General features: G+C 46.7%; 1 protein-coding gene across 1 annotated transcript in view; it reads right to left on the bottom strand.

Moving 5' to 3' along the window:
• The window catches only part of TNKS (tankyrase), a 700,580-nt gene that overhangs the window by 428,451 nt on the left and 244,227 nt on the right, over window positions 1–27,902 (bottom strand). The window contains exon 13 of the mRNA XM_086961923.1: window positions 20,589–20,760. Coding sequence (XP_086818049.1) covers window positions 20,589–20,760 — 172 coding nt within the window. The remainder of the gene's footprint in view (window positions 1–20,588; window positions 20,761–27,902) is intronic.

The raw sequence follows: 27,902 nt of genomic DNA, 5'->3' as shown, positions 1-27,902 counted from the left end.
CTGTCTATGCCTGTGGTGGTTACAGTTAAAAGTTGTAGTTGTAGCCTGCCTGTAATTACATATTTTATCACCTGTGTTGTGTTTTAAATTTGTGGTTTTCCCTGCCCAGGATTGCCTCCATTTAGTGTGTTGAATTGTGGGATTTGCAGTCCAACCTCTGTAGTTTGTCCCGCTCATTCCTTCGTGACAATTCTGTTTTCCCTCCAAATTTCTCCTTTGCTCTGTGCTAAGACCTGTATGTTAAAACAGTGCACTCCCAGCCACCATTTTGTTTCCACAAGCTAGTGAAACCAGCACCCCTGCCCCCCCCCCCACCCCTCTAGCAACAGGGATTTCTTCTACATCAAAGGGTGCTTCTGTGAGCTGTTTAAACTGTTTTACTAGGGCCTGTGCACTTCGTTTTTTGGCCAGCAGGGGGAGTAAAGTTTTATTCAAACAGTATTGTTAGATTTCAAGTTCGTGAGGCCCTACCTGCTGAAGTCCAAAGTGTGGATTGAGCTCGTCTGTCTCAAAGGAGATTCTGAACACGAGAATCCGCTTCCAACTCCATGGCCAGCAAACCTTGACGGATGTCGCTGGGACCTTATATGGTCTGCTAGTGGTTGGTACATGTCTACACTTGATTGGTGGTTGTATCTGGTGTTTCTAATGGATTAGGGTTAATGTCCTCATTGGTTGGGTATTTGAGGGTTCTGATTGGTTTCTGGGTCTGTGATTCAATCATTGTAGGGTTGGGCCTATGGTTAGGATTTCTATTGGAAGTAGGGACTAGGGCTTCCTAGGTTATTGGGAGTAGGGTGGGACTAGGGCTAGGGTTAGACCTTTAATTGGAAGTAACAATTAGGGCTTCTGGTGTGATTGCTTGCTGGACTAGGTGTGGGATTTAGAGTAGGGTTAGACTTTCTATTGGAAGTAGGGACTAGGACTACCTGTGCCATTGGTTGCATGGACTTGTTTTGGGACTACTGGTAGGGCTAGGGCCTTTATTGGACATAGAGATCAGGGTTTTAGAACTAATTGGGTGCTTGTACTAGGGCTAAGATTGGCTGTAAGGTCCTGGTCTCCTATTGGTTTCTAGATTTTAGGGCTAGTGTTGTGATTGGATAGTGTTAGGGCTAGGGTTTCCATTTGCTGAAGGGGTCACCTGATTACTAGGGCTATAAAAAAGGCCAGGCTTAGGGCGTCTCAGCCCCGGCGTCAAGGACAAGGGCAGAGAGGACAAGGGCAGTTTCCTGTTTGAGCCTGGTCGGGACTAGGGTCAGAAATGCTGCCTTTTTTCTCATTTAGCAATACCCAGCCCACACCATCCACATCCACCAACAGAGAAACACACTCACACCAAATGTACACCATGCACAACAGTATGCACAGATTAATATACCAGCCTGCACTACAAACCCAACCAAACCACATCTACACACCCTACTATCCCAACTACCACACATATCCACCATCACCTACAAACAGTACTTTATCCTATACCACTAACCAATACAATCATCACTAACAACACCAATCAACACCATACATAACTACATCCCATTCAGACACACTCTCTCTGCTGTAATTACACCCAACAGACCTTCCATCAGTTGCCCAACAAACACCCTCCTCTCCCTTCTACCATAATAACACTAACGCACAACACACACACTGCACACCACTACACTTTGTAACTTTTGCAACACATACTTTCAATGTAATTATGGATCTACATATTTATCACTTTCTTCTAATTTAGCATTTCCAATGCACTACCCTATTTCTCAGCCTATACTTTGTTCAATATATCTTCTAGCCCAACGTTCTAACTCATCTCAAACTTCTTCTACTACTCCTTCCAATGCACTACCCTATCTCTCATCCTATACATCTATCAATATATCCTCTACATCCACTCTCTCATTTATCCCAAACCCCATTCCACTACTATGATTGCCAAAATAACCCTTTCTAGACTCTTTCCTACTCTACCCCTCCATGTATCATCCGACACCTCTTTTACTATACTGATCCCCTAAAACAAACCTTTCTAGCTCTTCCCTCTGAATCCTCCCCTCCAAAACTCCTTTTTACTCATCCAAAGGCCTCCTCCTATTGCTAAGAATTAAAATATTTAAAAAAATCTTTCACTGTTATCCTGCCATTATCCTTTTCAATCGAAATTACCAGACTAACATGTTCACTTCTCAAATTCCATATTAAACTATACTAATACACTACCCAAATAACTGAATAACATATCCACTACTCAAATTACTTAATATTTTTTTACTAAACTAATTTAACAGTAATCCTTTATGGGTTCCTAAGTGGCGTGCTACTCACCAGAAAAGCGATTAACACCCATCAGGGGTAACAAGTGCTATATGAATGCAAATCTTTCTTCCCCTTTTATCCCTCTGCTATCCTTCTCACTCCAAGTAACGAATATGCTACTTACCAGTATGCATCTGTTCTTGGCATGTAGGGCTGCTGACATTCATATCTGTGCATAGATCGCCGCCTAGTGTTGGGTCCGGATGATTGCACATTGTTGTCCTGGAAGAGTCTTCGAAGTATCACGAGATAGGTGGTTCCTCCCCTGGACTACAGTGCGCATGGGCATCCTCTCCATCCCCAGATTGTTTTTCGCCATTGTGGAAGAGACGGAGTGTAATACAGTAAGTGATGACCATGCTAAGAGTAATTCTGAGTGCTGCAGCCGCTACAGGCGCCGGGGAGGAGGACGGGCGATATGAATGTCAGCAGCCCTACATGCCAAGAACAGATGCATACTGGTAAGTAGCATATTCCGTTCGAGGCATGTGGGCTGCTGAATTCATATCTGTGCATAGAATATATAGCAGTCCCTCCATTAGCGGCGGCCGCCCGTGCCAGCTGCAGCAGTCTGAAAAAGTGTTTTTAGAACAGCCTGCCCTACAGCTGCCTGCTGTTTGGAGTGCACATCTACGCAGTAGTGTTTTGTAAATGTGTGTAAGGTAGACCATGTGGCTGCTCTACAGATTTCCTCTAAAGGAATGTTTCCAAGGAAAGCCATGGAGGCCCCCAACCTTTGTGTGGAGTGGGCTCTTGGGGGAACCAATAATGTGCGCTTAGCCTTTTGATAGCAAATCTGTATGCACTTAACGATCCACCTGGCTATACCTGCTTTGGAAATGGGGTTGCCTTTGTGCTGTGGTGAAAAGGCAACACACAGTTCTTTTGTTTTCCTAAAATCTTTTGTCCCATCTATGTAATACATTAGAGCTCTTTTGACGTCTAGTGTGTGGAGCATTCTCTCTGCCACTGACTCAGGATTTTGGAAGAACACTGGCAGTTCTATAGTTTGATTCATATGGAACTGCGAAACCACTTTAGGCAGAAACTTAGGGTTAGTGCGTAGTACCACCCAGTTGGAGTGAATCTGTATGAATGGCTCCTGAATAGTTAGTGCCTGAAGTTCACTAACTCGTCGTAGAGATGTGATTGCTATTAGGAAAGCCACTTTCCACGTCAAGAATTGTATCTCGCATGAGTGTAGAGGCTCAAAAGGTGGACCCATCAGTCTGGTGAGGGCCACATTCAGGTTCCATACAGGTGCTGGTGGGTGTCGGGGAGGAAAAACTCGTTTGAGTCCCTTCAGAAAAACTTTGATGGCAGGCACTCTGAAAAGTGAGAGATGCTGCCTGTTTTGGAGATAAGCTGCTATTGCGGACAAATGTATACGAATGGAAGCGTAGGCCAGATTGCATTTGTATAGGTGTAACTGATAACAGATGATGTTGTGAGTAGATGCATCTAGCAGATTAATGTAGTTGTTGGCACAATAAATGACAAACCGCTTCCATTTCGCCGCGTAACATGCTCTAGTGGTGGGCTTTCTTGCCTCCCTTATGATATCCATACAGTCAGGAGGCAGGTTGAGGTAACCAAATTCTAAGACCTCAGGAGCCAGATCGCCAGGTTGAGCTGTTGCGGATCTGGATGCTGAATGTCACCATGGTTCTGCGTCAAAAGCCTGGGCGTGAGGTGCAGCCTCTGATGCGGTTCCACGGAGAGTTCTAGAAACATGGTGTACCATGGTTGGCGTGCCCACGTTGGAGCAACCAGGATGAGAGTCATCGAGTGTTACTTCAGCTTGCGTGCCACCAGCCGTATTAGTGGTGCTGGGGGAAAAGCGTACGTAAATATGCCTGACCAGTTCATCCATATCGCGTTTCCCTGCGACTGTGGGTGTGGGAACCTGGCGGCAACGCTTTGGCATTATGCGTTTTCCCTTGTGGCGAACAGGTCTATCTCTGGATGACCCCACTGCTGGAAGTACGGTTGGAGTACTGATGGATGTATCTCCCACTCGTGCATCTGGTGGCTGTGCCTGCTGAGCAGGTCCGCCATCTGATTGTCGTTGCCTGGGAGGTGTTCTGCCATGAGGAAGATGTTTCTCTGAATGGCCCACTTTCACATGCTCTGAGCCAGATGTGACAACTGTGGAGTGTGTACCTCCCTGCTTCTATATATAGTACATGGCTGTCATGTTATCCGTCCGGATCAACACAACCTTGTTGCACAAATGTACTTTGAATGCTTTCATTGCCATGAAGATAGCCAGCAGTTCCAGAAGGTTGATGTGCATCCTCTTCTGCTGTGCTGTCCATAGTCCCTGCACTGTGTAGTGGAGTACATGAGCTCCCCATTCCTGGAGAGATGTGTCCGTCGTCAGTATAATCTGTGGCACAGGCTCCTGGAACGGTCGGCCCCTGCAAAGGTTTTGTGGATTCCACCAATGCAGAGAGTTGTACGCGCGACCGGTCACCAACACTAGGTCTTTCAATTGTCCGTGAGCCTGATTCCACTGACGTGCTAAGAACTCCTGAAGCGGACGCATGTGTAGTCTCGCGTGCAGGACTATGAAGATGCAGGAGGCCATCATGCCTATCAACTGCATGAACACTTGAGCCGGAAGCGAGTGTTGTGGTTTGAATTTCCCTATCAGCAATTGCATGCTGTTGATCCTCACTGAATTTGGCTGTGCTTTGGCAGCCAGAGTGTCTATTGTCGCGCCCAGGTACTGTCGTACGTGGGCGGGCTGAAGGTGGGACTTTGGATAATTCAGTGAAAACCCCAAATAGTGAAGAAGGTGAATGGTGTGGGACATGTGGGCGGCACATTGCTGGGCCGACTGTCTGTATAAGCCAGTCGTCCAGATAAGGGTAGACGTGAACGTTCTGTCTCCGTAGGTGTGCAGCCACTGTCGCCAGGCACTTGGTAAACACCCTGGGTGCTGTCGTCACTCCAAAAGGGAGGACCTTGAACTGATAATGCGGATCCTGAATGGTAAACCTGAAATATTTTCTGTGTGACAGGTGTAGCGGTATATGGAAATATGCATCCTTCAGATCTAGTGTTGCGAGGAAATCTCCCTGACTGAGTAACGGTAGAACCTGCTGTAATGTGAGCATGTTAAAGTGTTCTGATAGAATGTACTGGTTTAGGGGCCTGAGGTCCAGTATGGGTCTGAGGGACCCGTCCTTTTTTGGGATCAAGAAGTACAGAGAGTACACCCCTGTACCTTTTTGTTCCACAGGCATGAGCTCTATGGCTCCCTTTTGCAGCATGCTGACTACCTCCTGCTGCAATAATTATAAATGCTCTGCGGACATAGGATGGTGTCATGGGGGTATGTTGGGTGGAGTGGATGTTAACTCCAGACAATAACCGTACTGGATAAGCTGCCTCACCCACCTGTCTGTAGTGATGGATTTCCAGACCGGCAGGAACTGTTGTAGTCTCCCCCCGACCGGAGTGGTATGGTCGGGGGCAGTGACAAGACGTCACTGTTTGCTAGTGGCGGAGGATCGGGAGCTGTTTCCACGACCTCTGCCCTTGGTGCTGTTTCCACGATAGCCACCCCTATTGTGCTTGTTGTAGGTGGTTAGCGTGCCTCCTTTACTGTATTGTGTCTGCTGGGACAGCTGGCCTCTGGAAGCTCCTCTACTGTTGGAGCGACGAAAAGAACCACCCCTGAACTTCTGCGACTGTAGAGCCCCCATGCAGTCTCTGTGTCGTTCTTAATTTTTTCTAAGGTGGTGTCCACCTCTGGGCCAAATAAGTGATCAGGGTCAACCGGCTGATTGAGTATGGTGGTTTGTATCTCGGGCTTGAAGCCGGAGATTCTCAGCCAGGCATTTCGTCGTAACATCACACTTGTATTAATCGCCCGGGCTGCAGTGTCTGCTGCGTCCAGCGCACACTTAATTGATATAAGTTTCCCTTCTTGTATTAGCATCTCTGCTGCCTCCTTATACTCATCTGGCAAGTGTTGTAACAGGGCCTCGAGTGTATCATAATGAGCCCTGTCATATCTGGCTAAGAGTGCCAGTGTGTTGGAGATTCGCCAGATATTGGCCGCTTGAGCTGCCACCCTTTTCCCCGATGCTTCTAGCACTTTAGATTCTTTGTCAGGGGGAGGTGCATCACCCGTTGTTTGTGAGTTCGCTCTTTTACGGGCATTGGAAACTAAAGAGTCCAACGGCAACTGTCCCTTGACATACGTAGGGTCCACAGGTGCTAATTTGTATTTCTTCTCAATTTTGGGGTTTATTACCCTTGCCCTTGTGGTCTCCCTAAAGGTGTCTCCTAGCATGTTTTAGGACACCTTTTAGCATGGGTAGAGTCTTGACAGTTCTCTCTGAGGTTGAGAAGGTGTCAAATAAAAAGTCCTCTTCAATAGGGTCAGCATGGAGCTGGAAATCATGATTTTTTGCTGCCCTCTCAATAAGTGCATTAAACGCAGCCGTGTCTTCTGTAGGTGATGTTTTAATAGCTAGACATGACTGTCCGGGGCATTTTGTGGATCCCCTGGGTCAACAGCGTCTGTCTAGGGTTCAGTGTGATATTCTGGATCAGTATCTAAAGGATAACTGTAATCCTCATTGTCACCATCCCCTACATCCACATCTGAGTTTGTGGGTGAAATAGAAGCAGTGTCTTGTCCATGTGGTGGTATAGGCTCAAAAAGAAGAGGTGACGTAGCAGAATCCCTCTTTTTCTTCAATGGAATTTTATATGACTCCATAGGTTGTTCCGGGGCGATCTTTCACTTGAAAATGGAAAGTCTACCAGTCTCAGCGTCAATGAATTGCCTCGACTGATCTTCCTGCGGAGGCTGTCGATGCTTGGTGGCCCCTTCCGTAGTTGTAGGCTTCAGTCCCATGGACACCTTTTAGGCCGCTTCGACGCCCGTCTTAGGGGCGAATGCCTTAGGTACCACTTTCGGCGGCAGTGTGAACTGAATCGGTGCCGACGACTTTGGAGGTTTACTGACTGGCTTCAGGGGTGGAGTGGCCTTCGGTCCGACCGCAATAGCCTTCGCTTTAATGCGTTGCAACGAGTCAGACACCTGCCTCGAAAAAGAGGCGGATGGCTGTGTTGACTCGACGGGGTCTTTAGAGCCACTGTTAGTCGTGGACTCGAGGTCTTTACTGCCCTTAGCCTTGTCGAGTCGACGTTTAGGATCGAGAACGTTCTGAGTTCCGAGTCCCTTGTTAGTGTCTACGGCCTTTGGCGCAGACTTCTTCGGGTCGACGTCCTTGACCATTTTCTTCGGTGCCCCGGCCTTCGGCTCCCCGGGTCGATAACACTCTTCTGTTTCGTCGGTGCCAATGGTTCAGAAGTCTTCGATCCGACCAAGGTAATACGCACTTTCGGTTTCGATTCTGGTGCTTTTGTTTTTTAGACACCGACGCTTTTGGTTCCGATTTCGATCGGTCAACCGATGGCTCGTTGGAAATGTCCGTAGCCGGGCCTTGAGGCGAGGCTGTAGAACCAAGCATTTGATCTCGGGTAAGGCCGTGTGGCGATCCCTCGACCTGACCCTTATCGAGTGTTTTGGTCGCGGCCCCCGTACCAACGGTTGGGCCTAGCTCCTCGCTTGAGCTATCTTCCACAGCCCCAAGGGCCTCATCGTCGTCTCCTACGTCTTCGACGTCTTCGACGACGTCTTCATTATCGACCATTTCCACTTCCACATCTGCGTCGTAACTGGAGTCTATCTCCGATGCAGGATCAGACAAGTTCTCTTGAACTTCCTGCTCGGCTCCCTCATCTTCCTCGGCATCGAAGATGTTCACCGGGTCGGGTGCAGTCTGCTGGGCCTCCTTCCGCGCTGCGCGTCGAAGGCGAATAGTCTTCTTGGAGCGGAACCGAGAACAAGCCATACAGCTGGTTTCATCGTGATCCGGAGACAGGCACTTGTTGCACACCGGGTGGACATCGATGTGAGGATACTTGGAGTTGCAAACGGGACATCTCTTGAACGGGCTCCGTTCCATAATGGATCGTCCATAAGGCTTCTGGCGTCGACCGGGCCTTAAGTGCTGAAAAGCCACGCGGCTCTTCTTGACATCCGGCTCGAGGAAAGAGCTGGAACAAGTACTGGGCACCGATCGCAAAGACAATACCGACTATAACTAAAGGCCTTTTGGCAAAATATAAAGTTTTTTATCTATTCCGAACTTGAGTTAACCAATATACATCCGAACCCAGTGGCGGAAAAAAACAATCTGGGGATGGAGAGGATGCCCATGCGCACTGAAGTTCACGGGAGGAGCCACCTATCTCGTGATACTTCGAAGACTCTTCCAGGACAACAATGTGCAATCATCCGGACCCAACACTAGGCGGCGATCTATGCGCAGATATGAATTCAGCAGCCCACATGCCTCGAACCTGACTAATATCCACCACTGAGATTACTTCATATTTCACCATATTAATTCACCACTAATCCTTAGTAGGCTTCCTGAATAGCGTGCGTCAACAAGCGCTATATAAATACAAACCTTTGTCCTCCTCTATCCTTCTGCTATCATTCCAAATCTAAATAGCCGACTAACCTATCCACCACTTTAAATGTACTTGCATGTTTCACTATACTAATTCAACACTAATCCTCTATGGATCCCGGAGTAGCGCGATACTCGCCGAAAAAGCACTTTGACGCCTCGTCAGGGGTAGTAAGAGCTATATTAAAGCTTCTCCCTTCCAAAAAGTGGAGTGGTGTGGCTCACTGGTTAGAAGCGGCAGACCCGGAAGCAGACGACGGCCCGGGACCAGGGTTCAATTCCCGACGCGGCAGGGTCATGGACTCGATAATTCTATCCTCGGTGCCTACTCTAACCAGGGATCAAACTCAGCAACTCTGGGCATTAGCTTGCCTCATCTCCACAACGGCCCCCCACATACGCCGGGGATGCCAGTTTTCACCTTGGCGATACCCAGTAGGGACCATCTCACAGGGAAAGCCAGGACGGGTTCCCCAGCGGTCTACAGCGCGGAGATACCCCATGTGGGGTGATTCATGTGCTTTACAAGACATCATTACATTACAAAGAGAATTAGCCGCACACCACAATGTTATCTCAATTGTTTTAATAACTGCACAGCATCGGCAAAGTCCTGACATGTTTCGGTCTCCATCGCCCCTTTTCAAAGGAACGCCATTGTCATCATGATGCTGAGCAGGAAACCGGCAAGTCGATTGCACAAATTGTTTATAGGTCTTGGCCCTCTAGTGGACACCCTCGGTGGGTTTGACATGCTGCATGCTGGTAATTGCAGTTTTGGCTGCCCCTTGCTTCTAATTCCTCCAGTGGGTGATGTCTTAAAATTGTTTCTCATTGCTGTTGCAGTTTAGAACTTTGTGTCTCCACAGTGTATTTTCAATGACTGCTGATAACCATGCCGAAGTTGGTCTTCAGTGGCTGCCTGTTGCCCTTATCGCTTTCACGAGCTTACAACATGGTTCATTGTCGGGCAAACACGCCGCTCTTGTTGGTGGTGCGTCGCATTACGGCAGAACCAAACCGTTGAATATGTCCCAAGCTTCTCCCTGCCAAAGAGAATTAGCCGCACACCACAACGTTATCTCAATTGTGTGTGTGTGTGTATATATATATATATATATATATATATATATATATATATATATATATATATATATATATATATATATATCTAACATGAACTTGCTAAAAGGATTTTGTTTGAGATATATATATATATATATATATATTACCTACTGGCGGTCGCTAGTAGGTATATATAGTTAGGATTTTTTCTCTATGGGACTTTTGAAAATTCTATGTCTAATAACTTCGGCGTTTGTGGACGGAATCGGCTGAAATTTTCAGGAAAATGGCACATTTTGTTTCTGAGCAGCCCCTGAAAATTTGGGGGGGGGGGGGGGTTTCGTCAAGGGGGGGCCGAGAAAAAAGGGGGTCCCAAAACGCGTTTTTCCCATTCATTTTTCCATAGGGCGGTTGGCCTCACTTTTAGCTCGAACGGCTGAATGGATTTGCACGAAACTTGGCAAAATTGTAGGGACTGTTAGCCCGATGTGCCTTTGCTAGGTCTCAATATATGTGCTCCAGTGGATTTTGAGAAATTAACGTTTTAAAAAACAGATATATCTGCGACAGCGTCCCGGGTAGCGCTCCGGTTCGCGTACTTTTCGCGTAACGAACTTTGCGAAGCGGATTGGCTCTCCGGTGTCTGTCAACATTCTAAACAGTCCGGAACGGCCGCCATCTTGTCTCTCGGTATGATCGAGAGACAAGAGGAGGAGAAAAACGAAGGGGGAATTTAATGAAAGGGGGCAAGGTAGACCCCTCTTGACCCCCTAGGAATGATGTTGGGGTTATTAAAGGGTCCCGTGGGGCAAATAAAAAAAATTTGATTTTTCGCGGTAGAAGCGCTTCCGGTCGCGAACCGGTAGCGAAACGGGAATTCGCCATTTTGTGTTTCGTTTTAATTAAGTTACAAGATGGAGGAAAAACAATGTGGGAAATGGGTATAAGGGGGTACGGGAGACGTATCCTGACCCCCTATGTTTTCTGAGGGTGGCTGAAGATGCTCATATATGTTGATACATGTCTTCCAGCGGCTGCACGTGAGCGGATTTTTTTTTTTTTGCTGCGTGACGTCTGTTAACGTTTGATTCGAAGGAAATCAGGAAGTGTTGACCGCCATTTTGTCACTGCGAGTGAATATATTGTTAAAAATAATTGTTATAAATTAATCCGTATTGATAAACATTGTCTGCGCCATCTTGCCTTTTTTCCAATGCCACACTTTTGTCGTGCACGGCAGCCATTTTAGATGCCTTGACCAGACCCACTCTCTGCACGCCGCCGATCCTCAGCATGGCTCCCCACCCTCGCAAGCATCTCCCCCACGCACTGGTCACGCACGCTCTATCTCTCATGCATGGGCCATAAACCTCCTCCCATCTGCGCTGCTCTTCCCTGAGAATCACACCCTGTGCCCGCCCAACACCTCCCTTTCACCCTATTCACTACCGCACCCTCTGACACTCCTCTTCCTCTGTGTCCAGGCTGGTCCCAGGCTATCACCTAGCCCTGCGGATGTAGTTTATGGCCCCAACTGTAAAGAATCACCCCTCTTCAAAGGAGTTACAGTAGATCAAGGCCCCCACCCCATGAGATCCGTCACACCACACGCGTTCCTACTATCTGATAACGATCCTGTATTGTGATTGGGGAGGGGATTCTCACTGTAAGGGTGTGTGGGACCGAGCCTGAAGCGGAAGATTCCAGGGATGCCTTTTTGTACATCAAAGTCTTCACAATTATGTGTCACATTAAAAATATATAGCACTCCAACAAAGTAGTAGGATTATAACACTTTAATAACTTATAAATATATACAACGCTCCAACAACGTAAACACGTTAAAAAAAAAACATTTTAAACAACTATTTACATGGCAGCCTGCTGCAACATCCATCTCAAAGAAACAATGGGCTGCTTTGGTCTGTCTTTTAGTCGGCAAAATCCGTCGGCCTGTGAGGTGGCGTCAGTAGCGGACCGTTGTGCGAATAGGCCGAAGAAAGCACAACGCGCCGAGATCAGGACGGCACCGATGTGGTGTCCAGCAAGTTGCCGCACTGGTCTGGCCATCCTACAATGCTGCGCCGAAAAACGGCGTGGGGCGCCCGGTGGGTGGAGGCGGCGCGAACGGGCCTCCCCAGGTGGAGGCTCCTCAGCTGCAGTGGGGCGCCCCTTGGCATCCAACTGAGTTGCGCCCGCTCTTGCGACACAGTGCCTCGCTCGGCCAGCTGAATTGCGCCTGCTCTTGCTATTACAGCGCCTCACCCGCCATCCAGCTGAGTTGAGCTCACTCTTGCGGTGCAGCGATAGGCGGCTGCCACAGGACTCTCAAAATGGCGGCCGGCTCTTCGGATTTGGGCCTGGTCCACTAAAATAGCCCTGGGACACATTTGAACTCGGACATTTGCCTGCTAGGGCATGGGCCCCATTCCCGAAAGCGTCCCCTCAGCCTTGAAGATTCTACAAAAGTCATCGGGGCCCGGACTCCCGCAGGCTTTCGGTGGGGAACTTTTGTCATGATTGCTTGCGGAATGGCCACGACGGAGCCACGAGATGGTGGTGCTCTCATGCTGGCGCCAGCTTCAGTCTGAAACATCCAGAAACACTGTAGACTACCAATTCGATGACTTCCGGTGGAGCCCCAACGTGACCTGGTAGGGAAGAACTTGCCCTCCCCTCTTTTGACTGATGGTTCTTGTTGCCTGTCCCCTCTGTTGTCATCTAACGGAACCTTTTTGGACTGCCGAGTGAGAAAAAAAAAGGTGGGGCTTTCATCATTTGGGGAAAAAAAATGTTCCAATCCAATGAAAAGTGTTATTTTTAGGTCATATGATCAAGCCTTCCATCATTAGGAAACCAAAAGTAAAATGAACCAAAGAAAAGTTTTATAAACAAGTCACATGACCTGTTATGCGGCTTTGGGCTATAAAAAGCCTACAAAATCCGTTGGCCTGTGAGGCGGCGTCAGTAGCGGACCGATGTGCGAATAGGCTGAAGGCAGCACAACGCGCCGAGATCCGGATGGCACTGAGGTGGTGTCCAGCAAGTTAAACTGGTGTGGCCATCCTACAATGCTGCGCCGAAAGACGGCGTGGGGTGCCCCGGGGGGGGGGGGGGGGGGGAGGGGAGGGGGGGGAGGGGGGGGAGGCGGCGCAAACGGGCCTCTCCCGCCTCCCCAGGTAGAGGCACCTCAGCTGCAATGGGGCGCCCCTTGGCGTTTCACTCGCTATCCAGCTGAGTTGCGCCCGCACTTGCGGCTACAGTGCCTCACCCGCCATCCAGCTGAGTTTCGCCCGCTCTTGCGGCACAGTGCCTCACCCGCCATCCAGCTGAGTTCCACCCGCTCTTGCGGCACAGTGCCTCACCCTCCATCCAGCTGAGTTTCGCCCGCTCTTGCGGCACAGTGCCTCACCCACCATCCAGCTGAATTGCGCCCGCTCTTGCGGCACAGTGCCTCACCCGCCATCCAGCTGAGTTGCGCCCGCTCTTGCGGCTACAGCGTCTCGCCCACCATCCAGCTGAATTGCGCTTACTCTTGCGGTGCAGCGATAGGCGGCTGCAACAGGACTCTCAAAATGGCGGCCGGCTCTTTGGATTTGGGCCTGGTCCACTAAAATGGCCCTGGGACACCTTGGAACTCGGACGCTTGCCTGCTAGGGCATGGGCCCCATTCCCGAAAGCGTCCCCTCTTGACTGATGGTTCTTGTTGCCTATCTCTTCTGTTGTCATTTAACGGAACAGTTTTGGACTGCCAAAAGGGGTTCTGGTCCGACCGCTGGTTGGTGGAGACATTTTGACTATATCCTGGACCTGCCCAGCCTCGCCCAAAATGGCGCCAGAATAAATGGGACTCGTAACTCCCTTTTGTGCACTGGTTGTCCAGCCTTGATATCACGAGATACGTATGCAGTTTTGAAGCACATGGCGGGCGGGGACGAGTACTGATTGAACATTTGGACATCCCTATTGATATTAAGTTCTGATGTGTTATTGATTACTGTACTATTGAAAGTTCGAATTAACGTCACCCATGGTACTTGCCCGCAAATGTATATCTAGATAATTTTATTGTAACTGGCCCTGTCGTACTTTAATTATAAAATGTACGTCCACCGATTCCGCAACTGTTAGACACCTTAGTTCTTGCAACCTAATGGGTCGCCCGTTACGTTCTTCTACAGTGTAAATGTCCCCTCATCATATACGATTACAGTTTGCTCCGTGGCCGGCCCACGTGGTTGTAGGCCCGTATTTGTATACTGACATTTTCACAATAAAGGTTTTTAAAACAAAACATGGTAGTAGTACCTAGATTGGTAACGTTTTGAATAATAGCCACTGTTTTCGAATCAGTAAAAGGCAAGTGAAATAAAGCAGCCCGATTACATGATTGTTAAAAGGTATAATACGCAGGAAAGCAGTAAAGATAAATGGTCAAGGGCTGTTGTGTTTTCCACTCCTGCAACATAAAGTGATCGATAAGAATCCGATATTCATGCCTATCAGCGACTAAGACAGCAGGTCGAGCCTCTTTTGTTCAACGTCTCCCTCATGGGACGAAGAAACGCCCTTTTTCTCGAAATAGGAATATTTTACTTGCAGGACAGTTGTAAATTTCCCGGGAAAATACATTAGCCTGGAACATTGTTAGTGATAAACTGTAAATGCATCTAGGTTCTTTGCTTTACAAGTCAGAGTGAGAAAAAAAAAGGTGGGGCTTTCATCATTTGGGAAAAAAATGTTTCTAAACTAATGAAGTGTTATTTTTAGGTCATATGACCAAGCCTTCCATCATTAGAAAAACAAAAGTAAAATGAACCAATGAAAAGTTTTATTAACAAGTCACATGACCTGTTATGCTTACGTTACGCGATGCGCGCCGCGCCCTGGATCGCTTCCGGGAAGCTGCGCCTCGCGCACCGGAGCACTTCCGGGTGCGTTAACACGGCGCGTCATATGACGCATTACGCGACAACGCAGGTCCAGAATATAGTCAAAATGTCTCCACCAACCAGCGGTCGGAACAGAACCCCTTTCAGCAGTCCAAAAAGTTCTGTTAAATGACAACAGAAGGGACAGGCAACAAGAACCTTCAGTCAAAGAGGGGAGGGCAAGTTCTTCTCTACCGGGTCACGTTGGGGCTCCACCGGAACTGATCGAATTGGTAGTCTACAGTGTTTCTGGATGTTTCAGATTGAAGCTGGCGTCAGCATGAGAGCACCCCGTGGCTACGTCGTGGCCATTCCGCGAGCAATCATGGCAGTCGCTCCCCACCGGAAGTCTGCGGGAGTCGGGGGTCCCGGTGACTGTTGTAGAATCTTCAAGGCTGAGGGGACTCTTCTGGGAATGGGGCCCATGCCCTCGCAGTCAAGCGTCCGAGTTCCACGGTTGCCCAGAGCCATCCTTGCAGGCCAGGCCCAAGTCTGTGGAGCCGACCGCCATTTCGTGAGCTCCGTAGCAGCCGCCTGTCGCTGTACCGCAAGATTGGGTGCAATTCCGTTGGATGGTGGGTGAGACGTAATAGCAAGAGCAGGCGCAATTCAGCTGGCCGAGCGAGGCACTGTGTCGCAAGAGCGGGCGCAAGTCAGCTGGTCGAGTGAAGCGCTGGGGTGTAGCGGAGAAACCTCCACCTGGGGAGGTGGGGAGGCTCGTTCGCGCCGCCTCTCCCTTCTAGTGCACCCCACGCTGTCTCCTGGCGCAGGTATATGTGATGGTCGGACCAGGGCACCGCAGGACGTGTCTTCAGGTCAAACAGATTGTGGGACAAGGTGTGGAGCAGGCGCAATTCAGCTGGCCGAGGGAGGCACTGTTCCGGAAGAGCGGGCGCAAGTCAGCTGGTTGCGTGAAGCGCTGGGGTGTAGCTGAGAAACCTCCACCTGGGGAGGTGGGGGAGGCTCGTTCGCGCAGCCTCTCCCTTCTAGTGCACCCCACGCTGTCTCCTGGCGCAGGAATATGTGATGGTCGGACTAGGGCACCGCAGGACGTGTCTTCAGGTCAAACGGATTGTGGAAGAGTCACTAAAAGGCAAAAAGTTCCGCCTGACCCCGGGAGCCGGCCGCCTATGTCGGGGGCGATCTTAGGCCACATCAGGGCAACAAGACTTGAGGAGGGGGTAGGAGAAATCCCGGGAATGGCGGCATGCATTTGGATCGATGTTGCAGCAGGCTACCATGTAAATAGTTATTTAATAAAACATTTTACCCTGTTACTTTGCTGGTGTATTGTATATATTTATAATATTTGCATAGGGTTTGTCGTTATTTTGGGCGGGGTGGGCGGCGGAGCCGAGCTGTCTTGCAGCCATCATGGTGTCGAGCTCAGTTCCTCTCACTAGTTTCGTATTTCTTATGAGGGGTTGTTCCTAATGGTTTTTTTTTGCGAGGTCAAAAAGAGATCCCATTAGTGGCCTACTGATTTTGCTTGATTCCTTTTGTTTTTTTAACGATTTTTCACTATCTGCAAAGACTAAACAGAGTATTGCGACTCTGTGCTTGTTTGTAAATAGAGAATGAACCAAAGAGAACCAATTCCAAAACAATAAATGCTAGGATAACAATAAATCAAATGGAGAGGGAAGCAGGCACGACGGATTACAACGGGGGCAAAGGCCTGCGTTACCTACCCTTCACTATCTGCAAAGAGAGAATACCCCTAAAAGAAAAGAGGAGGGGGGGGCAGCGTTCAAAGCACATCAGCGTGCATAAATACGAAAATGTTTTTACCTACCACGTACTTGACATTTTAAAGCTTTTGATATTTGCTATTAAAAAAACATTGAAATTCACCGAAAAAACCATTGGTTATAGACCATATATAGTTAGGAATTAGCATTTACAAAACCTTGAAAATTCACTGAAAAAACCATGGGTTATAGACCATATATAGTTAGGAATTAACATTTACAAAACCTTATTTTACTCACACAAAACCATTGAAATTTCATATATAGTTAGTTGCACTAACTATATATCGCGCACCCGCAATCCACTGCTGATCATGTCACATATTACATCATTCATGACATGATCAGTGACATCACATGACATGCTGTGCAGTTTCTAATCTAACAAGAGCAGCAACTGGGACCAAACATGAAAGCTATTCACACAAAACGTACAAAGTCCCAGTACGAAGAGTTTCTTGCATGGACTATGGTCTAAGGATCCTAGAAACCACTAGCAAGTCTAATCAGGGTGGGTACAGGTGCGGGTTCAAGATGGTAGAAGCCTGTTATGTTCCTGTGGCTCTTAACAGGAGGTCAGCAAACTAGCTCTTGAAGTAACTTCTGGTAGTCTTGGTTGCAGGTGTAGATGCAGGACTCAACAGCAGGGATGGACTCTGAGGGGTCAATGTAGGCTCCAGGCAGCAAGGCAGGAATTTCAGCAGGTCTCAGCAGAAGGCAGTCCTCAGAGTTCCTCTCCCGGTCCAGAAGTGAGCTGAAGAGACGGTATGAAAGCCCTATTTTTAATACCCTGGTGCCCTTCTCCTGGAGGAGTAGCTTCCGGAAAGGTTCTTTGAAGTGCATTGAATTTCCTGACTCCCTTGCCCTAGCTCCAAGTTGGCTAAAATGACAATACAGGGTTCTTAGGCCTATTGTGAGGAGACAGGACACAGTCTATTCAGGTTTAAGTGGGGCTGTGCTCATCTTCACCCCCCTTCCTGCCAGTGATGGTCCATTGAGGCACACCTAATCCCTCTATTGTGTGACTGTCTGGGAAGAATTTACAAACGTCCAAGTGTCCGCTACACACAGCCATGTGATCCAAGACAGGCTGCAGCTACAAAAGGCCAAGAGCAAGAAAATGTTAACTTTTTAAAAGTTGCATTTTCAAAACGGTTATGCAACATCTGACTTTACCATTAAAGCGGGTGTATCATTACAACTTCATAGGTACCAAACATAATATATCTACCACCTCTATATTATGAATAACTGCTTATTAAATGTAATAAGGAATCCCCAATGTTATCCTATGAGAGGGGTAGGCCTCACAGTAGGGAAAAACTGATTTGTGAGTTTTTCATTACCAGGACATATAAAACTTGTGAAGAGTATGTCCAATCTTTCAATTACACAGCACCCTTCCCTATGGGCTACCTAGGGCATACCTTAAGGTTTACATATGTAATGAAAGAGGAGTGTAAGGCCTGGCAAGGGGGGTTAAAGACCAATTCAACATGGCAATGTGACCCTGCATTCAGGCTGCAATGACAGGCTTGTGTTAAGTTTTAGAGTGCACTTTAGGTAGGTGGCACAGTAAGTGCTGCAGGCCCACTAGTAGCATTTTAGTTTACAGGACCCCTGTATATTGTATAAAACTCTACAAGGGATGAACAAGTAAATTCAATAAGTCAACCAGGTATATTCTAATCAGGCCATGTTTAGGGGAGTGAGCTCAAGACATTTAGCTCTGGTGAGCAGTGGTGAAGTGCAAAGACTCCAAACGCCAACAGAAGCTAATATCTAAAACATTGGAGGCAAGTAAGCAAAACGTTTGGGTAAAGACCACTGTAAGGCTTGACAGGTCTAAGAACTTTCCGTACTCTTCTTGCATTTGTCATTCCCCTAGAGGATAGCTTCTTCACTATCCTTTTGGCTGAAAGGTCTTGTGTTCTTCAAGGCTCACATCAGGGAACTGTTCTTTGCTTATTCTTTATGCACTTCATAGCAGTGCATTTTTTGTATCTTCCCTCATGTGCTGCTTTTCCCTCACATCTCTACCTCTGCGCCTACAGTGTTGCTCCCAACCTCTCTCAGCTCATCTGTTAAAGCACAGCAAAAGGTATATTTTAGCTATATTTAAGGATAAAACAGGCTTTGTCAGGTTAGTTTTCAGTAATCTCCTGCTTTCCACTTACTGCTGGAAAGTTCAGGTACTGGCACACAAAGTCAAAGCTTTTTGCACTGGGGAATTGGCAGGCAGCTACATTCAGTCTGACTTTGAGGCAAAAGGCTTACTTAGAGTGGCAGCAAATAGCTCTCCTCTCAGAGGGCCCTGAATCTGCTCTCAAGTCTGCAGCAAAGCACCAAATGCAAGACACACAGACGATTGGTGGAATGCAGAGCAAATCAAACATTCACCCCCAGTCAACAGATCTGGGTTAAATCCATCGTTCTTTTGCTCACCATGCCACACCAGTTTAGACCCAGCCATATGCAAATCAGTATGGACCCTGTTCCTTTTGGGAACAGTCCAGCCAGAAGTGCCAAGCCAGGTCCTCGCTGGCCCGGAAACAAGCATCACCCTAATCAGCCAGGCTAGCTTGACTCCTGTGACACAGTGAGCCCGGGACCCACGTCTGAGATTTCCTGGCACATTTAGGGTGAGAAAGCAAACACACAGATGATAGAAACCTAGAATGCTTGTTTCTGGTCCAGGGAGGACCTGGCCTGGCAGTTCGGGCTGGACTGTTCCCATAGGGAACAGGGTCAAGACTGATTTGCATATGGCTGGGTCTAAACTAGAATGGCATGCATAGAACGATAGATTTAACCCAGATCTGTGACTGGGGTGAATGTTTGATTGATTCAGCACTTCATCCATCATCGGTTCTTTTTGCAAAGCATCAAATGGCAAGAGCATGCATTCCAGCTCCAACAAGTGTTCAAAGTAAATTACTAATATTTTCCCTTTAATTCGGGCACTCCTTAGACAGTTATGTTCTTCCAAGTAACCACAACTGGTGCTGTTTTACTTCCAAGCTAGATCAGGTGCCACACACTTCTTTAATTTTGTTCTGAGCCCCAAGTGTGAAACTTTGGGGGGAAAAATCATGCATTTCTCAAAGATGGTAAATATTTATTGTAATACTTTTTTGATATCTTAGGAAACATGCTTCCAGAATTCTGAATTTCTGTTTTCTTTTACTTTAGCAGCATTTTACAAACCAGCATTGGCAGATCCAACAACTTAGCAATCAAATTATACGGGTACATTTATTGAGTTTGCAAATGCTTGTTGGTATAAGTTATTCCAGAAGCTAGAAAGAAACTTCTGCAGCCTCAATAGGTTGCAGAAGCAGTGGAATATAAGGAGTACAAGAGCAATCAAGCAAAGACTAGAAAAAAGGAAGGTATGAAGCGGAGGAAGGTGGAAATGAGGAAGAGTGGAGAGAAAGGGAAGAGAAAGAATGGTTGGAGAGATCAGGGATGAGGAGAAGGATGTAAAAAGTGTGGGAAAAGGAAGCGATAGGAGGCAAAAGGAGGAGATACGATAAAAAAAGAGGAAAGGGAGAGAAAAGAGACTATAATAATATGGGCAAGGGGAAAAGGGGAATTCAGGGAGTCAAGGTGAGTGAGATGAGTGGGAGTTAGAAGAAAGGAGAACACTGATTAAGAGTGAGATTAGAGGAGGATTCTAGAGAGAAAGAATAGTGTCCCAACAACTCCGTAGTTAAGCTGATCCCCAGCTGTATAATCCTACAGGCCAATCAGGCTGTGGAACCATGCAGGGGAGCATGCTGCTTATGACACACAAGGTGCACAATATAGTCTTTCAATTCATTAACTGCTTTTAAAGCAATTCCAAGCGTTTAGAAAGATCTAAGATGTAAGCTAACTACAAATCAAATCTTCCATTTTAGAATACTACAACCCCATATTTAACACAAAACACAATTCGGTGCCTGCACGATTAAAAAACACAATATTGTGAAGTGTCTGCACTTTGTGAAACAACCGGATACATAATGACTCACCATTTAGAATCTGTTGCACTGCCTCATTTCCCATCTGTGCTGCTGTGAACCCTTGCAAAGAGATGATGGATGGATCAGATCCATAGCTTAAAAGAAGGCGACATGTCTGAAGGTGGCCACCAAGAGCAGCCCTGTGTAAAGCTGTTTGGCCAAGTGTGTCTAATGTATTCATCTGAAAAAGAACAACAATAAGTAACTACTCGAAAAATGAGTTGCCGGTATCTGGATAAGTTAATTACATGCAAAAACAGTTCTCCAGCATATGTTTTCTTGAGTCAATATGAAGACAACTTCACAGTATCAGACTGAGGACCTGGTTTAAGTTGAGGGTTTTCATAGAGTTAAAGTGTGTCCTGTAACCCTATTAGTAGTTGACATTTTTGGTCTCTTTCTAGTAGAAGGAACACAGTACTGTGAAACACTGGCTGCGGTTGGGCAGGGAGAGGGGTGGGCAGAGGTTGTGCACCTCCATAGTCTAGAGCCATGATGGATATGCAATGTTAGAGGCAATTCATCTCAATCATAAGATTCCTTTAAAGTTACAAGATCTTAGAACATCTGAAAGGGATGTTCAGTAAAATGTTGCCTGAAAAGACAGTTCGTATGATTTGACCATTAGGTGTCAGCACTTGACTCCAAAATGCAGACATTATGTGTACAACATGTGAATTTACTTTCAGACAGAGTTGTGCACCTCCACAGTCTAAAGCCATTGTAAACATGCAATGTTAGATGCAATTCTTATCAATCATGAGGTTTCCATTAAAGTTACAAGATTTTAGAACACCTGAAAGGGATGTTTACTAAAAAGTCACCTGAAAAGGCATTTAGCATGATTTGAACTAGAGGTGTTGGCACTTGACTGAAAATGGAGACATCATGGGTACAAATTGTGAATTTACCTGCAGACAGAGTTAATAAATATTCCAGTGACTGAAATAGGTAATAACGCCTTCATGATAGTTACAGCATATTCAAGTGAAGAAGAAAAAAATGCTTGACGATTTGCTTGAATAACTAAAGTTACTGGTGATGTCACTCAGAATCCTAAGGTGAGAACATTGCCGTAATTTACTTTTTACCCATCTATAATTATATGTTACGAATGCCCCCCCCCCCCCCCGAAAAAAATCATCTGCTTTCAACTGCAAGCAGTGACCGAGAAGTAATTGGGAAGCCATACATAACATGGCCTCTGTTATACATCGCTTTTACAAAGGTTTAAAAAAAACAAATTTACTTACCTGCCATCTTGACAACCCCAAACACCTTTCTCGCCTTCCCTCCCCTCCCCGCAGCTGTGCTTTCTCCTTACAGTTGAAGCAGACAAGCAGCACTGCGCTGACAGGCTCTCAGAGAACCTTATCAACCTAGTCTTTATGACATCACAATAGTAGGTAAACAGTTTGGTTATCAACCATTGCTATGACACAGCACCGGAATATGAGATCAGAAACTGAAATTAAAGCGAAAGGCTCCCAATGTGAGCCATACATAACATTAATTTCTGAAGATGTGTTTGTATAGCAAACCAACATTTTAACATGTAGAACTAAACATGAGCATCATGCTATGCTCTGTAAGCAAGCTTTGATATTTACTTTCATAGTAGAAAGGTTTATGTCCTTGACATTTTTATTTAGAATACCATCAATAGCATTGTATCAGTTACTCAAGAAAGATGCTCTTCAGGCAGACGTAGTTAACTTACCTCAGTTTATAGCAATAACCTTTTATCTTGATGCAAAGTGGGTACAAACTAGATTACACAATGCTAAAAATGCAACCCAGTAATAAGTTCCACACTGGCTATGATACATAAAGCAACAGCGCTAATGTGGATTTGGCCTAGAATGTACTAAATTAAAATGCTCTTGTGCAACTGAAGAAATGTATCTGAAGGCCATCAATCTATGTTTAAAAACTAGCTTTGCAATATTGTCCCAAAATCGAAGATTTATTTTCTTCTAAAAAGCATGAAAAGCGATCAAACTATATCGCCCTAAGACCTCTCCTCTTTTGGAGGAGAATCTAGTCAACCCCTGAGCAGACCACCATATAGACAAGCATTAGAAGAACTTCTGGAGATACCAGGGGTCAAAAGCCTACCCTGGTTTTTTCCTCTCAGGGTCACTCTCAATAGTATAAGATTGGTATCTCTATGGGAAGACCCTTTACCAACCTCTTTTGCGTTCTCCAGGAAGACTGGTGGATTGGTACAGTGCCTCTGGACTTTCTTCTCTTACAATGAGTTCCTTAACTGGGAAATGTACACAGATTAAAGAGGTTTCTAGATATGAGAACTTGTTTGTAGGTACATAGGGATCCCCAACCATCATGAGGCGCTTATAAAACTGAAATATGGTTCCATCATGCGATAGTATTCAGATTTCTCTTTTCTATATGGTGTGTTAGAAAAAGGTTCCTATGATAAGGGACGGATATTTTATATGACTTTTTAAATTAGGGAAGGAAAGCTGGGTTTTATGTAGCTACAGCTCTTGATTTTGACATACGGTTCTGGGGGTTAACAAAGCAATTCATTTCATTATCCCATATTTTAATCACAAAAAGTTTTTAAATGTTATTTGGATGTTAATATGTATATGACTGGCTTATGTCTTTTTGATGCTTTGATGAACTCCTATGGGTTTTAAAAGTTTAAAGAGGGATTAAAAGAACAAAAAGTAATGAATAATAGAGCAAAAAGTGCTGGGAGAAATCTATGATTGTTGATGAGCTCCTCAATGTCATCCCAATGCTGGTGTCCGTACCTCTTTAACAGTGCATTTGAGTTTGCGATGCGCCATTGCATTGCCGCCTCCATCCGTTTTCTTTCCTTCCCTGGAGGTGGTTCACTGTTAGAGATGGCATTTGCCCTCCTTCTTCTGCTTTGGTGACAATAATGGAGTCAGGCACTGTATTTCCTTGGATATACTTGGGATCCTTGGAAGAGGGTTTGTACTTCTTTTTGACCCTTGGTGTTACTCCCTTACTAGAGGAAGGCTCTTTGAAGGCTTCTTTGCTCTGATCCAGGATGCTTGGCAGCATTGGCAGGTACTGTTTGCCCTGGTTAGCTGAGGCTCGTGTTTCTAAGAGGAAACGTGTGTCTCACCTTTCTTCCTAGAGGATGACCCCGAAATTGTCAGCTGCTCTTTTCACTAAGCCGTTGTAGAAGGCCATGTCATCTGGGGGAGAAGCCTTCGAGGGATAACCGCATATCTCGTCTTCTGGGCTTTCTGTGTCAAGATCATTCCATTGGTCCTCAAAAGTTTCAGAGGCTTCCTCCTCTGGAGCGTCGATGTACTCCTGGAGGTCGCCATCATGTGGCTCGTGAGTTGGGAGGCGACTCTAGGATCTCCTCTTCTTCTCCTTCGGATTCTTCCATCCCCTTAGCATCGACCTTGTCGGTGTCAGCGGCGGGATCATTGGAATACGAAATTCCTTGAGTGATGCGCTGAACTCCTTCTGGAGAAGTGACGCCATTTCAGCCTCGAGCTGTCTTTTTCTATTCGACCTTGCGGGCTCTCGGTGTCGGAGACCAGAGATTTTCTCTTCTTCGTCACATCTGTCTTACCGGGTGGTGTAACTCCCTTCAGGGGTTCGTTTTAAACCCCCGTTTTTGGCGCCTTGGGCTATCTTCCCTAGTCAGCTTCACTTGGTGGGGTTCCGTGGGGCTCTTTGGATCGCACACATCGTGTGGATCACATTTTGCGAATTTGTGGTGGCACTAGGGGTAACATTTTATAGGGGTATTTTTCATGGCCCCTACCTCACCATTTGTCGGACCTTGAGGCTTTCAGTATTGGCGTTGTCATCCCGGGTGGAAATTGTGTTCTCCGATTCAGAGGTCGATGTCAGATTTTTTTTTTAATTCGAAATCTCAAGTTTTTGGGTGGGATTTTGTGCAATTCTTCGGAACATCCCCTCTTGCTTCCAGACCCAATGGCGGAAAAAAAGAATCTGAAGATGGCTACCATGCACAACTACTTCCAGGGCGCAGTCTGGTCAGACAGAGGACGTACCTGGCACTAAATGGTGGTCGATGAGGCCAGGAGAAAAAAAAAAAAAAAAAAAGACTATTACGGACCCAACCACTAGATGGCGGAATAATGCACAGCATGTGAATCCAGAAAAGAATTCCCGCTGCAAATTTAAGGATTTGTTGAGGGTTCTGGAAATTGGTGCACTCAGAAATGTACCTCAAAGTAGTTGCTGGCGTGGGACTGGGAAGAACTTTAAGTTGGCATCTGAAGAGATGGAGACAAAGACTGGGGGACCAGTGGCCCCCCTCGTTCCAGGTGAGGCGCTGGCCTGAGCAAGACTGCAGCAGTAGGTGGGGGGAGCCCTGCAAGCGTTAGGATACGAGTCAGCAGCTTGACCTTCCCTTTGGGGGTTTGAAACTGAATGTGACCAGATAAAAGCTCCCGGAAAGGGTCTGTGCATGCCCAGTCTGGCTGGTTGCCGACTGCGGGGTTAGGCTGAACCTGCGGCGTGCTTAAGTGAGGTGAGGGGTCTGTGCTACGTTCCTGGAATAACTGGGCCTGACCCACGAAGTCCACCTCAAGGATGCCTGACTGGACGCTGTGTTTGGGAGACAACTGTGCACATTGTTCTGATACTGCTGCAGTCTAATGTGGAGCACTTATGGATTGGCAAGATGGCGCCGATCTGTTGCAGACTGTGGAGGCGACTATGAGGACACAAACAATTATACTGCATGAGGGAGCACTTTGGGCTGTGCCGCAATCCTCAATGAACCTATCCTGACCAGCAAAGCTAGGGCGCTGACTTCTTGAGCTTAAGGACATAGACACATTTCAGGCGCGTGTACGTAAGAGAGTGCCAACAATGTGAGCTATTTCACAAGCCAGGGACTCTGGGAGCACACTATCCACTTGTCTCAACAGTTCCTGGGAGGCTTTCATCCAGAGGGGTGGCTTGCGACCCAGTGGTGGAAGACTTGTTTCTCTGCCACTATGCCACCTCGTCAAACCTCCTTCTACCCCCGGTTGAGGGCAATGGTGAGACCTAGTGTCCTTTTTAAGAACTATTGGGAGTCTGGCCCTTCCTTTCTCTGTTAACCTCTGTCATTCTCTGCACACTCATGGCGTGGAACAGTGGTGCTTTTTCCCCCCCTTCCTGATCTTCTGCTTTTACTTGCAAAACCCTGCCAGGACTGTGCCTGACCTCAAGAGTACGTTTGTAATTTCCTCGGACCGTGGCTCCCATGTCCCTCCACCCCGCCACCCGCTCTATTCTGACATTCCCCCGAGTACACTTGACCCCTACCCGGACAGCGGAGTTCGAGCATTTTGTCTGACGCCCGGTGGAGCTGCTCTTTTCAGCTAATTGAGGAGATCGGCCTTGGTTTATCCCCTGACCGTAACCTGGCCAGCCAGACACCGTTTCTCCACTTCTCCCTGTCTCGCCCCCCCCCCCCTGCGTATTTCTGCCGTTCTGACTTTTCCTGGTCTCCTTTCTTTCCATTTTTCTGACCGATGCTCGTTGGAGCTATCTAGAGAGCTATAGAGGAGACTGGCCTTAGATTATCTCCTTAGCCGTCACCTACCCACTCGGTCTCTGGGCTGACTTACCCTTTATCTCTTTTCCGTCTTTCCCCTCGTCCTCTCCCTTCTCACTCCCCTTTCCCTCTCTATTTGTCTCTCCGGACATCGGACACAGTTCTTCCTCGTCTCCCTGCTATGGCTCCTTTCCTCCCCTCCTTTCCTATAAATTCTCTCAACCGCGTTGTTTGTTTACTGTACCTTACTACACTATTGTAACTGATGTTATTTTAAACGCAATGTTCCTCTTCTATAGCACTCTGATACCTACGGGTCTAGCCAGTGCTTTATAATCCTTTGATGTACCTTCTAATGCAACGTTTCCCTGGTTCTGCGCTCTGATACTGCCGGGTCTAGATAGCACTATATAACTTTCTCAAATTCAAATAAACTAAAACTGTTTTTTCCTGAACGCTGAGACCTGAGCAACATGGCTGATGACTGGTGGTGCTACTTGACAGCTAATGAGGAGTCTGGCCCTGGTTTTCCCACTTGACCATCACCTACCCAGCCGGACATTGGGCATTGTTCCTCCTCGTCTCCCCTCTTTTACTTCTTCCTCCCCTCCCTTCTACGAATTATTGAAACATTGTTTATGTGTACTGTATCTTTCTATACTTTTGTATCTGATGTATCTTGTTATGCAATGATCCTAAACGTAAAGCGCTCGGATACCCTCTTGGGTCAAGTTCGCGCTATATAAAACGTTATAAATAAAAAATAAATAAGTAAATGGGGGTGGGGGAATATGCTTTTACGCCAATATAAGCTCTAACTGAAAAACAGCTCCATGCCTGCCGGGGGGGGCAGCTGCATGGTGGGAGGGAAGCAGTCTGCCTTAGGCTAGGGCACTTGCCTTGGGCCTCCATGACTGTATCTGCTGGTGTTCTGCCTCTAATTAAAGCAGAGGTCTCCAATCTGTGGGGTGGCTCATTTCCAGGCCTCACTTTTCCCTGGAATCTAAAACGTAATCTTTCTTTTGTAAACTATGACTCTTCATTTACGTCTCCAGTGCTGGGTTATGAAGAGGCTGGACCGACAGGTAAAAATTGAGCGTTAGGAGTTAATCGGCAAATATAAAGGGTGCTTAGGAGCGGGTACGGCTTTAATTGCTTTGTGATAGCAAAGATTTGGTTTTGCTGAGTGGTAGAAGGAAGAGTTAAGAACTGGGCTGTGAAGTGCATGCTTTTAATCATAATTTACACAGCACTTAGTATCCCTGTGGAGGTGTTGAAGGAACAGTTATGCAAAACAATACGCATAGTCCGGTATTATTAAAACCTACATTTTGAAACCTCCATTTTATCCTAAAACTATTTGCACAGTTTGTAGCAGTCTAGCTTATAATGTGTGGAATGCAAGAATAAAATAATGATTCACACATTCACAGGGAGTTCTGTTACAGGCTGTGACCTGGTAGCACTAAAAATACATGCCATTACTCTCCACAGCACCAACCAAATTTCATTCTGTGGCTCTCTAGTTACACACAGACCTCTGCAGTACATTAACTATTAAAGGTTTCATAATGTACTACAGTGCATTTCCCAATAAGTAAAAACTTTTGAATATGTATTTTTCATTTAAGCTGCCCATTATTTTATCTGAAGCTACCTGATTGTGAAAAACCTAAAAAGCAAACAAAATATTTTGGGGCTGATTTAGGAGAGGCTCGTGCCACCAGAGCGTCACTTATTTTGAAGCTCCGGCGGCACAAGCGTCTCAATTATATCTATGAGGCGATGCA

Source organism: Lissotriton vulgaris, chromosome 3_1, assembly GCF_964263255.1.
Source record: "Lissotriton vulgaris chromosome 3_1, aLisVul1.2, whole genome shotgun sequence".
Classification (NCBI taxonomy): Eukaryota; Metazoa; Chordata; class Amphibia; order Caudata; family Salamandridae; genus Lissotriton; species Lissotriton vulgaris.
The sequence above is the reverse complement of the archived record's forward strand: the minus strand, read 5'-3'. Positions and strand labels throughout refer to the sequence as shown.